Source organism: Peromyscus eremicus, chromosome 5, assembly GCF_949786415.1.
Source record: "Peromyscus eremicus chromosome 5, PerEre_H2_v1, whole genome shotgun sequence".
In the NCBI taxonomy this organism is placed as follows: domain Eukaryota; kingdom Metazoa; phylum Chordata; class Mammalia; order Rodentia; family Cricetidae; genus Peromyscus; species Peromyscus eremicus.
The window spans coordinates 134,392,643-134,407,185 of NC_081420.1; the positions used below are offsets into that span (position 1 = coordinate 134,392,643).

Sequence of the window (14,543 nt, forward strand, 5' to 3'; positions counted from 1 at the left end):
GTTTCAGCATGTCTCCTAGCATTGAATGCCACATCCTAGACTGATACCAGAGCCCTAAAATACCTGCTGAGAGAGCTCAGCATTACCAATGGAAAGCTTGGTGGTGAGCAAACATGGCCCTGAGCCCCTGTTCAGTGGTTACTTTAGAAAGCTTCCAAATATTAATCCCTCCTCTGCCCCATGTGGTGTAAATTGTCACTGCATAGGGCATCATCAGGGACTCTCAATGCAAATTTACTTGGAAAGTTTGAAGCTTCTTTGGAATGTAGTCATCTGGGTGCACAACCCTTGATCAGAGCAGGGAGGATGATGGTTGAGCCTCTGTGGAGTGCATCTAAGAAGTCTGTACATTCTCACCATTGGAATGATCCAGCCAAACTCCTGCTTGTTGATGCCCACCATGTAGGGCACAGTGTTGAAGCTCTTCTCAGCCAGGATCTCTTCTGGAGTCTTTGGCAGGAACACTCCATCAACGGCAGTGGGCAAGAAGGGATAGGCCTAGGGAAGACAGAAATGTAGCCTCTACTGACTATTCTGCCCTGTTACATCCATGTCCTCTCTGGCTGTCTGAGGGCTTGGCCAGCATACAGACCACTATGGCTATGGCCACAGAAACTCAGTGCCTTAAGGGGAACTTAAGTTCTCTAAGGGGTCAGCACGCCAAGATGATTATGGTAAGAAAGAAAGGAGGCCAATTTTTATCCAAGGTAAAATATGTACCATATAAAAATGTGTCTGAAAGTTTGGAGTATATCTTGAATCTAAAATATCCATTTATGTGTTAACTTGGCCTAATTATTGTAGATAAGTCTGTAAATTTGCTGAAAATATTGAACTCTCCAAGGGGAATTTGGGAGTTAGTTTCTGGGAGCCCCTGCTCACAAAATTTTTTATCATTCTTCTTTTATGAGTTAGTTTATTTTTAATGACACCTTATGCAACACACCTTTCTTACAAATTAGTAGTTAAAAAATGAATTCATTTATAACAAAGCACTGTTTGGGAAAGGCTTAACATGTTTCTGATCCTAGTTCGGGTGAATATAGATTTATTTGGTTTCTGTCTCACAATGCCTTCTACTATGTCTTTCTTTTCCTTTCCAATCTGAGTCACACACATGACCACTCTCCAGAATGACATCCCCCCCGACTCCCACCACCTCCTGACAGTGATGGAAGTCTCTGTTTTCTCTTTTGGATGCACCGTGATGCTGCTGCATTGATACTGAATTTAAGACCAAAAGGATCACACCAGAAGCTGAAGGAAGCTCCTTCATTACATGTGTTTTCTCTGTAATGTGTCTCACATCCATCTGTGCTTGGGGACACTGGACACTTCATCACTATGCTGGAGAGCAGCTTAAACAGAGAAATTAATTGAGAGAGTAAATGATTGTCAAGATGCAGCATTGCATAGATCATGACGAGGTTACTTCTGAATATGGGAGAGGAATCAAGAAGATCTAGCATTTCCTCTATTTGACTTCAGACCTGGGCATGATGTGACGAGCTTCTTGCTGCCCAGTGCATATGGTACAAAAGACCCCAACTGTGTCATTAGTGTTGAATTGGGGTTGCAAGTATATTTTAGCCCATGACTTCACAAGTAGAGAATCTATGACTAACGAAGATATATTGCATGTATTTATCTCTATCTAAACCTGAGTGCTTTGTGATACAAAGTTAGTTTTTAGGGGCAATGAGCTCTTTTCTCAAGGTGTCTAAATTTAGTCTTCATTCACTATTCGAAGAAAAAAATCACAAGTATCAAGCCATAATCAAGTATGCTGACAATATAGAATGTGTCCTGGGCATAATTATTGCTGCCTTAGAAAAGGCGAGGCGGTGCAGGGCTCTGTGGAGAACTGCTCACCTGAAGGGGGCCACAAAGAGCGTGCTGTTTTGCCATCTGAGCAGGATTTAAACAAGAACATTCTATGCAAGTAAGGAAAAGGGCAGGCATTTCCACACCGGGAAAGGGCCCAAACCAAGAGAGCAGAGTCAGTGTGCCAAGCTAAGCCATGGTAGTCATAGAAGCCTGGGCTGGAGGCCTGCTCTGGGCCAGGAGAGAGTCAGAGGGCAGATAACTTTTTCTCTCTAATATATGGACCATCTCTGGCATTCAGAGATGTGTTTAAGTACTTATTCCATGAAGGAAAGGTGTTTGTCTTTATTCAACATCTGTAATCCAGAAAGCAGGGTCCTTACCTCTTTTGAGTCTCCAAGCAACGTCAAGATTTTATCAGAAGGAAAATGATATATTCTAATTTCTGTTCATACAGACAAGCCTGGTAACCTCATGAGGAATCAGAGTGAATAGAGAACATGAAGGCAGAAAATAGTAAAATTGCAAAAGCCAGACAGCAAGAGACCATGTGGAGCAGCAAATGCAAAGAAGACTGGTATCAGCAACCACAAGGCACATAGTAATTGTTAAACCACCCATGAATACCCAAAACTCTGTGAGGCCAAATGCATTGCCTGCTTGAGTTAGAGGCCAGTGGAGTCCTTCATCTTTCTCATTATCTCATTGATGGTTAGCAAGTCCTCTCAGAAATTCCTTCAAAAATATCTCGACTCCAATCACATCTAACCACTACACTGCCATGTAGTATCTTCCTGAACCTGTTCTGCCCTTGGCTTATACAGTAGATTTCTACACTGCTGCCCAAATGGTACTGCAAAGTGAGATATGATGCCATATGCTTGCAATCCCAAAAGTTGAGAAGCCGAAAGAGGAAGATCATAAGTTCAAGAACAGCTTAGGCTTTATAGTAGGGCTATGTCTTGTATCAAAATAAATACAAACAAGGAAATTGTGATGGTTTGAATTAAAATGGTCCCCATAGGCTCATAAGGAGTGGCACTATTGGGAGGTGTGGCCTTGATGGAGTAGGTGTGGCTTTGTTGGAGGAAATGTTACTAGGGGGCAGGCTTTGAGGTCAGAAGCTCAAGCCAGGCCTAGTGGCTCACTGTCTCTTCCTGCTGCCTGCAGATCAAGATGTAGAACTCTCAGATCCTTTTCTAGCACCGTGTCTGCTTGCACACCACCATACTTCTTGTCATGACAATAGTGGACAAAATCTCTGGACTGTAAGGCAGCTCCAATGAAATGTTTTCCTTTATAAGAGTTGCCATAGTCATGGTGTCTCTTACAGCAATAGAAACCCTAACTCTGACAATACTATAAACATCTAAGATTACTTTTTAAAGCCCACTGAACATCTATCTCTTGCTGAGTCAAAATCTAAACCTTTCAAATGTTACTAGGCTTTCCTCACTTCCTCAGCCTGAAGCCCGTGCTTCCCTCACCATCTCCTCTCCAAGCACTCTGGCTTTGTACAGCAGGCTTCTGCAGCTGCTCTTCCCTCTGCCTGCAATACTGTCTCCAAATTTCCAGACATCTGGCTTTCTTTCTAATCAAGCCACCTCCTATTGGCTGGGTATATCAAACTACTAGCCAACTCTGTCCCCATCTCCGAATTTATCCTCTGTTTGTCTGACTACAATCAGACACAGCCCATATTTTATTTGACCTTCTGTTGTACTCTCCCAGATCTCGAAATAGAAGACATCAAAAAAGGCACAGCGTATCATCTGTGCCACTGCTGTGCCCAGCTGATAAATCATCTCTTGCCAAATGGTAAACCTTGGATGAGTGGCTGAGTCTTACCTCATCCTCACAGGGTTTCCAGGGAATTGCTGGGATTCCCAAGGTCAGAACTGTAGAGATTACACAGCTAATATCACTAAATGCCAACCACTGCTGCGAGGTGGGAGGGAGGAGATGGAGCACACCACTAGAGTTTCCTGAGTACTAGGAGGAGGCTGGGGTTGTCAGGAGCACTGTACTGGGAGTCAGGACAGCCACACCTCTAGTCTTCCTGCCTGTGTTACTACAACAGGTAGCTTCCCCTCTCAGGGCACACAAGGAATGAGGATAATATCACAATGGAGATTTTGTATTCATAGCTAATTGGAGCTAAACACTGTTAAGACCCAACATTTGTAATAGAGGAGAAAAAGGGTCCTTACCTCTTTTGGGTTTCCAAGTAAGTCCAGTTTAAAAAGATTCTATAAAGATAAAGGCAGAAGATATGTTAAAAGCCCTCCCTGTGCAAAAATTGATCATTTGAACTGTGCCTCCAAGATACCAGGGTACCCCCTCCCCGAGCTCTTCCCTGTCTGTGTTATCTGGGAATAAGCATAGAGCAGAACAGGGTGAGGGAGGCACAGCAGAAGCAAGGGGAAAGGCCATAGGACCCAGAGTCAGGATTGGTGGAGCCCTGGGGAGGGTGTCTGCTGCCAGTGTCTATGTTCCTCTTCATTCTGTCCCCCTACTTGTTCCTTCTGGTAACAATGCCTCAAGTTTCCTCAAGGAAAGAGTGGAATGATGTGACTGTCATGGCAGGGACTGGGTAACCTCATGGGGAGCTGGGGTTAGATGTGGGTTGGATCAGACAGACGAGATGTTTCCCTGTCCCTCATTTCTCAAACCCAGAGTTTGGATATTGGTGTGTCACTTAGGGTGACCATGTCCCTGAATGTAGACAGTGGTTCAAGAATGGATATATAATGGTATCTACCAAAAAGAGTCCTGCAAATCTGTTGCTGACATTTGGAGAAGAGATGATTTCTAAGTAAATAGGATGTACGTTTAGAGCGCTATTATCTTTTACTTTCCTAAGAGACATAATTATTTGGATAGAAGATAACAAAGAATGGGGAGCTGAGATAGAGACAGGCAGATTCTCAATGATACCTTCATAACATCTGGATCCAGCCATGTCTTGAATTCTCCATCCAGAACATCTCAGTTACCTGAAGATTCTGTTGTGACTACTCTTTTTTTCTGATCTAGAATCCTTGAAATGAGTGCTTTTATCTTGCATCAGCAGATCCTGATGCCCACAAGCTCAATGACACTCCTTCCAGCCCACCCTTTCCTTTGCTGTGTTCACTAAGATTGCTGTGGTTATAATACTGAGGCAGACAAGCACAGGGGATAGTTTAATAACCCGTGACTCTGCTTGACTTGGGCTATGGATACGTGTCTTTTCTAACTATGTACTGTCCCATGAAGTCTGTCCAGGACAGGATGACAGCTGAGCAGATGAAGACTGGAGTCAAGCATATGGAGTGATGGCCACTAGAGTGTAGAATGGATACACTTGCCATTTTTTGTGAGGTCTCCATGAGTTCTTCCTCTGTCTTCTGGCGCAGGCAATGAACCATAACAGCTGATGTGGTAGTTTTACATCCAGAAAGAGTAGCAACCAGCTGCCAGAGATCACAGGCAAAAGCAGAGGTCAAGAGCAATGACTATAACTTCCACTAATATAAATAATGAATTCTATCTTATATCAATTTCTCTATCTATCTATCATTTATCAGATCATGAAGTTCTGGCTGGTCTGGAACTTGCTATATAAACCAAGCTTGTCTAAAATTGACAGTAATCCTCCTGCCTCTGCTTCTCAAAGTACTGGTATTATAGGCATGTGTCACACAACCAAATTCTAAAGACAAGTTTGAAAAAGGTATTTGTGGTGGTTTAAATGAAAATGGCCCCCATAGGCTGATAGGGAATGGCACTATTAGGAGGTGTGGCCTTGTTGGAGTATGTGTGGGCTTGTTGGAGGAAGTGTGTAACTGGGGGTTGGCTTTGAGGTCTCAGATGCTCAAGCCACATGCAGTGTGGCAGTCTCTTCCTGCTGCCTGTGGATCAAGATGTAGAATTCTCAGTTACCTCTCCAATACCATGTCTGTCTGCATGCCACCCATGCTTTCTACTATGACGATAATGGACTAAGCCAGGCCCAATTAAATGTTTTCCTTTATAAGACTTGCAGTGGTCATCGTGTCTTTTCACAGCAATAGAAACCCTACTAAGACAGTATTCTAGCCCAGTAAGTTTGGATGCTGATCCTACAGAGTGTTGTCTCTGCTACTAACTGGAATAGTGAAATGAGTTGGATACACAGGCAGTATCTCTCCTTCACTTCCCAAATAGGTGACTGTAGGTAAGCCATAAAAATCTCTTTTTGCCTCAGTTTCTCTGCACATAGGTGAGGGTGATGATTATGTCTATTTTTAAGGAGAGCTGATTGATATATATGATGTGGCTTTCCATACTAAAACATGTGCAGGATTGCAGGACATCTACCCAATATTACTTACACACAGGGACTTTGGAACCTGCATAGTGTGGTGTAGATGGAGCCATAGAAGTCCTCGCTACTAAGCTGTTCTCACTTGAGGCATCCACTGAGCACCTAGGCTGAGCCCCATAGAAAGAACAACCCCTGAGGACCCCAGGAGAGCAAAGGACACAGATGCTGTCCAGAGTGGTACTTACCTCAGCGATGGGCTTGACATCTTTTGTAAGCAGAGCAGCAGTGAGGGACACACCACTCTCGGAAATGGCCCTGTGGAAGAGGTTCTTGGCCAGAGGAGACAACACCTGGTAGGGAAGGGGAGAGGAGGAGGGTAAATACTTACAAGAGGGGTCAGTGGCTCACTTGCTCTTTAAGGTTTCCTCTAGCTGCTCCTCTGCTCTGGCAATTCGTTTGAGGACTATGGTGCTGTGGACATGACAGACCATCATGTCTCCTGATCTGCTTCCCAGACATCTCTTTGGCTTGACATTCCCTCCCAAGAGAACATCAATGGGATGGAAACAGAGGCCAGAGTAAGAGACAGAATGAGAATTGTGTGGCAGATGCTCATGAGGACAACTGGAAACCGTCCACAAATTCTGTCCTATCATTTCTATTTGTCAGAATATATCCTAAGAATAAAGATCATGGAGGCCTATAAAAATGTCAAAGTGCTTATTCTTTGTTACAGATAGTAAAACTCAAGATTCTAATGTTATGAAATTTAGCAATAAGGATTTATTCTTACCATGAAATACTATGCAATACTAAAAGATAATACTAAAAGATAATATTTTTTATATACAGAAAAAATATTTATGCTGTATTACTATATATTAAAATTTGCTTTGGGTAAAAGAAGACCAAGTGTAACAGATACGTACTCAAGAGAAAGAGAAAAAAGAGAGATTATGCATGAATGGAATGATATAGACAGTTAAATAAAATAAGATTAGAGAAATAAGAATAAAAATACTGTAGTAATAATCCCTAGGTGGCAGGGAGATGGGCAACTTTCTCCTTTGAGTTAATTTGTATTTTCTTTTTTCTTTACTTAAGCATTTCCCTCTCTGAGTATGAAACCAATAAATGTTTGAAAAATGCATTCATATTAATTTTCTACCCAGCCCCAAGGCAGTTTCTTACAGTTCACAGGTTCTTCTGTATATTCTCTAAACATCACTCTGGCTCAGTCTCACACACCAAGACACTGCACATCCACCATCTGCATCTGTGACCCATGTCTCTGCTCCATCCCTCCCCATTCTACCTATTCCTCCACTCCCACACCTACTTCCCCAGGACATCCTGGTTCTTTACAGTTGGCTGCCCTCCCTCTTGGGCATGCAAAGCTGTCAGACCTCAAGGGGAGCTCCATTCTGTCTTTGGACCTTAACTCTTCTCCATGATTAGATCTGGCTTGAAGCCAAACCAGGACACCTGATTTAACTCATGCTGGAATTTACACTCCGGTTTGTACTTTTTACCCACCACCACTACATTACAGGAAAAAATGTGTGTGTGTGTGTGTGTGTGTGTGTGTGCGTGTGCGTGTGCGTGTGTGTGTGTGTGTGTGTGCATGTATGAGAAGGAACTGGAAGTTCTTGAGTCTCTGTATATGAAAATAAGCTTGAGTTTCTCAAGGCAAAGGGGTCTTTGGTCCTTAGGTCTCTGTATCTGCATGATGTGTTGTGAGTACAGTCTTGTAAGCAAAGATGTTCATGGCTGGATTGGATAGTGGATGGTTTTTAGGAGATGCAGACACATCAACCCAGGAACACTTACAAGAGCAGAGACACTGAATCCTCCTGCTGACTCTCCAAAGATGGTCACAGAACCCGGGTTGCCCCCAAAGTTGGCAATGTTGTCCTGCACCCAGCGCAGTGCAGCAATCTGGTCCAAATGACCCCAGTTCCCCCGGCTGTGCTCATCTCCTGTGCTGGAAGAGAACAGATCAGTTGAGGCAGAGATGTCATGGCTAAGTTTGCAAGGATCCCAATACCTCAAATGGGCTGGGGGCCCTCAACAAGCCCCCCAGAATCTGACTGTACACTGCATCCCTGACACAGAAGTCTATCGGAATCTCATTTTTATAGCATTGGTCTATGCGGGGCTCTATGCTCATTTTCCAGCAGCTGTGTGCCAAGGGGCCAGTACGCATCCAGCACCACTCTGAGCTAGAGCACAGCCGGGAAGATGCCCCAAATCTCTGATTATATTCAGCTCACACTGCAGACCATGAACTAGTGGTTGAAAAGAGAATGATTCCAGATAGTAGAAAATGAAAATCAGGCAAACACCACGGCAGATGTGGGCCTGTGGGGGTGATGCTTTTCACTGGGAAAGGCCTCTTTGAGACACTGGGTTTGGTGGAGACCTGAATAAAGTGAGGACACAGGTCTTGTGAATACCAAAGAATGACATTTCACTTAGAAGAAGCAGCAGGAGCAAAGACTCCAGGGTGTGTGAACAATAGTGTAAACATAGCTGCTGTGAGCCTTGGAAAGTGCCTCTGTGTCATTATAAGTGACATGGAGACATTGTTCAGAGACATCACAGGACTTCCTTTCTCATAGAACACTCGGAGTGAAACAGCCGTTGTATTAAAATGGCAGGTTTGTAATGATAAACTATTCTAATGATTATCCCTGCTACAGCCTCTGAGCTTTGAGTAGAATGGTAGCAGAGGGTCATAGTGGCTGCTCTGGCATGGGTAAAGCTGTTCCCCAGGAGTTCATTGCTAGGATTCTGGTCTCTTTTATAGTATGGTATTATTTGTCTGTGAAAGAACACGTGACAGGTGAGGTCAAAAGTGACTATGTCCCTGAGTCCACAGCTCTAAGAGGGGTCTGTACAGAACTCGTGGGACCAAGTTCATCAGAAGTAACTTTGTTGTAAAAATAGCAACATCTGGGCTTGAGAAATGGCTCAGTGTATAACAGCACTTCCTACTCTTATGAAGCATCCAGGTTCGATTCCCAGCACCCAGTGACATCTCACAATTAACCATAACTCCAGTTCCAGGGGATCTGACGCCCTCTTCTGGCCTCTACAGGCATCAGTTACTTGGTTCATAGACATATATGTAAGGCAAAACACCCATGTGCATAAGATAAAAATAAATACATCTTTAAAATTTTTTTTTAAATAGCAAGACCTCCCCTATCCCTAGCTTTCCACCTTGTCATGTGGTCTTTTCATGTACATTCTGTTCTTCTACAATGCTTTTTTTCCTTCCAAGGGCCCTGAACAGTAGCCTAGTTGATGAAACTAGCCAATCTTCCACTTTCAGCCTCTCAAAACTTCTGTTAAATAAAACTGCTTTGTAATTAACTAGCTCCGGGTATTTTTATCTTATTAATAGAAAACAGACCAATATAATGGCTAATGTGGAGAGAAGAAAGTATAGTTTCTTACCTGAAGAATCCCCAAATGCCAAGGCGATACTGAATGGTCACCACCACCACATTTTCATGGGCAGAGAGGGCCAGTCCATCATAGGTGGATGCCCCACCCACTACCAGTCCACCTCCATGGATCCACACCATGACCTGGACAAGAGCATAACTAACCTTGTGCAGTGAGGCAAATTTTGGTGCTGCTGGGGAGTCGGGGCACAGAGAGCAGACTTGGGAACACAGTAAAGATTGGTTTGGTCATCATCCTCTAAGCCTTGGTCACTATGGTCATCACTCAAACAACACCAATGCCCATCAAAGCCATAACATATATCTATCTTTTTCAAACTCTCCCAGCTCCTGTCCAGGATGTAATGTAACTCGGTACTCCCTGTATTTCTCATTTCTTATTTGCTCCCAAGATTGTCAAACTGAGAACATGGTCATGGGAACAGCTCAAAGGGCAAAGATTTTGACCTTTCTCACACCCAGTCTTATCACCCTATGCCTGGGTGAATGTGAAAGGGTCAGCTCTCATATTCATCTCTGCTTCATCTCCTCTCAGGTAACTCCTCAGTGGTGAACTAGACTTTCCCACAGGTAAGTGATTTTTCTGGGGAGATACATACTATCCTGATGGCACACCTTCCAAATGTGCCTCTTATGCACACCCAAACCCCCTACCCTTCTGATCCCATCTCATGCTTGCTTTCTCCAGAAAGTCTTCAGTCTTTTGTTAGCATTATCGCTGAACCAACTATGTCCCAGATACTCCAATAAACTTGAACTTGAGAGGAGGTATAATTCACATTTTTTTTTTAAGTTTAAAGAGTACATCAATAAGGGGAGAAATGAGAGTGTGAAAATAATATCCAGATAATCTTACTAGTGAAGATCAAAATTAGTACACAGATCCAGAATTGTCTAAACAATAGAAATAACCTACCCACATGGTAGGGAAAGTAATCTCCTATGTGACAGATAAGAAATGTAGCTCTTTGCTGAGATATGACAGAAAACAAGAGGCAGAGGCAAATCTTCCATCTGGCCCCAGCCCCCAGGGGCCGAGCTGTTCAACCCTGCTCACGGCTACAGTGTACTGAGGCTACTGTTAGCCCTGGACCCAGACAATCCTGTAGGTCTGCAGTGTGTCAGTCAGCATGGCTGTGTGCACTCAGGCAGAGCCACAATGCACCTTGCCAGCCATTGAGCTTTCGTATGATGATTCTCATGTGAGGAAACAGCCTGAAAGGTTAAGAAATGGTTCTCATCTTAAAAGCAGACCCAGGATTTAAACACAGACCCTATGGTGCTAAAACCCATGCTCACAGCTGGAGGGTCTCCTAGGATGTCTCCTGTCATGGTGCCCTCAAGCTTGTCTCCTCCCTTGGGGATCCCTGCAACCTTTAGGAGAGACTGAGTCAAAGCCATCTAACAGTGAAGGCTGAACCCAGGAGTGGTGGACAACGGTGTGCTCAAGAGGGTGTGATGTAACTGCAGACCCAATGGCAAGGTCCTTTGAAGCAGGGCTTAAGTTTCTCCTTTCTCTAACCCCAAGTACAATGATCGTGCATCCGGGTTTACTGAGCGCACTATAGAAAATGGTGATGGGGTCCTGTTTTCCAGGTAGCCTCCCTGGTGATGTGAGTAGCAGTCCAGTCATCCTTGTTCCACATCTAGTATCCTGCTATGAGTGAGTACATACCATGTTTGTCTTTCTGAGTCTGGGATACCTCACTCAGGATGATTTTTTCTAGATCCATCCATTTGTCTGCAAACCTCATGATGTCATTGTTTTTCTCTGCTGAGTAGTATTCCATTGTGTATATGTACCACATTTTGTTTATCCATTCTTCAGTTGAAGGGCATCTAGATTGTTTCCATGTTCTGGCTATTACAAACAATGCTGATATGAACATAGCTGAACAAGTGCTCTTGTGGTGTGGTTGAGCATTCCTTGGGTATATGCCCAAGAGTGGTATAGCTGGATCTTGGGGGAGTTGGAAATAGGGATCGCCCAATGACAGAGAAATGGAATGAGATCTACATGAACAGCCTGGACATGAGTGGGGGTAGTGAAGGGCGAGGGTCGAGGGAAAGAGAGCTTGGGGGAGCGGGAGATCCCAGCTAGATCAACAACAGAGAGGGAGAACAAGGAATAGGAGACCATGGTAAATGAAGACCACATGAGAATAGGAAGAAGCAAAGTGCTAGAGAGGCCCACAGAAATCCACAAAGATACCTCCACAACAGACTGCTGGCAATGGTCGAGAGACAGTCCGAACTGACCTACTCTAGTGATGGGATGGCCAAACACCCTAATTATCATGCTAGAAACCTCATCCAACTACTGAGGGATCTGGATGCAGAGATCCATGACTAGGCCCCAGGTGGATCCCTGGGAGTCCAGTTAGCGAGAATGAGGAGGGTTTATATGAGCGAGAATTGTTGAGACCAAGGTTGGATAAAGCACAGAGACAAATAGCCAAACGAACGGGAAACACATGAAATATGAACCAATGGCTGAGGGGTCACCAACTGGATCAGGCCCTCTGAATGGGTGAGACAGTTGATTGGCTTGATCTGTTTGGGAGGCATCCAGGCAGTGGCACCGGGTCCTGTGCTCATTGCATGAGTCGGCTGTTTGAAACCTGGGGCCCTATGCAGGGTCCCTTGTCTCGGCCTGGGAGGAGGGGACTGGACCTGCCTGGACTGAGTCCACCAGGTTGATCTCAGTCTGTGGGGAAGGCTTTGCCCTGGAGGAGATTGGAATGGGGGGTGGGCTGGGGGGAAGGTGAGGGGGGCGGGAGGGGGGAGAACAAGGGAACCTGTGGCTGATATGTAGAACTGAATTGTATTGCAAAATAAAAATTTAAAAAAAAAAAGAAAAAAAAAAAAGAAAATGGTGATGTATGTGACTAAGGTTTAGCATCATCTCCTTGTGACCGCTAAGCATAAGAACTACTTAATTTTAGCACACAAATCTACAAGTCTCCCCCATGCCAGGGCTTCTGGCAAATTTGTTGGGTGTTGGCCTCTTACAAGTTAGGGACCACCTTCTTCTTCAAAAGACCCCCTCCCAACCCTGTGATCTGGACCTGGGAGCCTGTCCCATGTCTGGCACTGTGTTTCCATATGAAATGACTCACTTGATCATCAGACCATGCCAAAGGCAGCTAGATAGGGAAATGAGCTATTGCGACATCCCAGCGTGCTGCCTCAAGGCAGGGAAAGTGCTCAGGAGATTGTCTCAGCAGTCTCACTCCTAAGTCCCTCACGGGACAGTGAACACCTTCACTAGGCAAAGAAAGCTTTCACGTCTGTCACGCATGACCTGAGAATGAAGGTGACACATAACCTCCCTCCTGGACACTGTCTGAAAGCACGGATGTGATGACCGGAAGGCCTGAGTCCTGTGAGCACCCTTTCCATGAACCCTCCCTTCCCTACCACAGCCTCAGTTTCTCTAACTGCACAGAGAGATTTAGGTTGCTAACCTTCCTCTGAACGTCCTTTTCAATTCCAATTTTAAAGAACCACCTCTTAGTCTTTCTGGGGATCAGAGTCTAACCTAATAATGAAAACTAACCATTCTTTTCCTTTTATTTGTGTGGAAAAAAAAAAAACCTTAGAAATTTAAGATGTACATTCCAAATGTACCATGATCACCACTGAAATTTCTTGTCACTGGAAAAATCTGAGGTTACATTGTGAAAAAAAGCTTCGGTTCTGGGAATCAGCCCTGATTGGTGAGTCACTGCTACCAGCTGCCTTCATTCCTTTCTGGTTGCCCAGAAGAGCTGGAGCTGGAACTCAGGTATCTGGTCCCGCGGTCCCCATACTCACAGGCAGTCGGCTGTTCTTTGTCAAGTCGGCAGGGGTGTAAATATTCAGGTAGAGACAGTCTTCAGAAAACTGGAGAGGGATGTTCTCCTTTCTGTTGGTGAAGAGCTCTGAGAGCACCTGACCTCCAACTGCATCTTGGGAGCACCTGGGAGGGGAGAGAGAATAGCTGAGGTTCTACTAGATTGAAATTTGAAATATTACCCAGGACCAGACTATATACTCTGGGTTTTGAGCACATAAGTGAAGTTATTCTCATGGGACTGGAGTCATTGTTAGGGATAAGAGAGTCTTTAGGTTCCTGGTGGGAGTTCTGAGATTCTAGATTCTTCCAAGACTGCAGAGGGAGGACTTGGCATCTCTCCCTTCCTGGAGCTTTTGAGGTACTGTAGACCATGAAGAGAGGCACTCATATGCTGACTGATCTAGACAGTGGAGTTCCCTGCACTGTCTGGACAAGGCCCTGCACCCTGCTAGGTTTGCCCGGTGGGTTGTGGGATGACAGCGCTTCTTTAGGTTAATATTCCTTCATCCTTGGAAGTCTTCCATTAACCAAGAAAAAGACCTACAATGACAGACAGCTTGTCACAGGCCAGATGTGCATCTTTGGGGGACACAACAGGAAGACATCCTTCTGGTCCTGCCCCCACCACTGACATATTAGGTAATCTTGGCTGAGTTCCTTGCTTGCTCTGGCTTTATTTAGTCTGCCACAGCCAGGTGTGGTGAGTGATGTCTCTAAGGGCCTCACCATCTGGCCTGCTAAATCTTCTTTCCTCTTCTTATCCCACTAATAATCACTGTGGGCAGCCCTGGTGAAGGGTCCCATAAGTCCAGTGTAGAGTGGAATTAGTAGCAATAATTGAGTTCTTTGTAGTTCCAGGCACTGATAAACATCTCCTTGAGCAGGAAATCATTTAAGACTCACATCAGCCCCAAGTGTCCTTTATCCTGTTTCACAGATGGAGCCTGGCTTCCAGTATATCAAAAAGAAACTGGCGGTGGTCAGATGCCATGTTTCCACAGCTGTCCCATGTCAGAAATGGAACAGGAAAGGCAACTTTCAAGTCTTTGGCCTAAGTAATTTTCCTACCCAATGGGAGAAAAGATCACAATTCACAGAAATAGAAACTGAATATTCAATG

At 44.5% G+C, this 14,543-nt stretch overlaps 1 protein-coding gene across 1 annotated transcript in view; it reads right to left on the reverse strand.

Annotated features, from left to right (window-relative positions):
* LOC131912049 (carboxylesterase 1D) overlaps nucleotides 1-14,543 on the reverse strand; it is a 32,832-nt gene that overhangs the window by 13,934 nt on the left and 4,355 nt on the right. The window contains exons 3-9 of the mRNA XM_059264554.1: nucleotides 13,402-13,546; nucleotides 9,575-9,708; nucleotides 7,943-8,096; nucleotides 6,358-6,462; nucleotides 5,175-5,279; nucleotides 4,035-4,073; nucleotides 358-498 (exon numbers count right to left, since the gene is read on the reverse strand). Of these exons, the coding sequence (XP_059120537.1) occupies nucleotides 358-498; nucleotides 4,035-4,073; nucleotides 5,175-5,279; nucleotides 6,358-6,462; nucleotides 7,943-8,096; nucleotides 9,575-9,708; nucleotides 13,402-13,546 (823 nt within the window). The remainder of the gene's footprint in view (nucleotides 1-357; nucleotides 499-4,034; nucleotides 4,074-5,174; nucleotides 5,280-6,357; nucleotides 6,463-7,942; nucleotides 8,097-9,574; nucleotides 9,709-13,401; nucleotides 13,547-14,543) is intronic.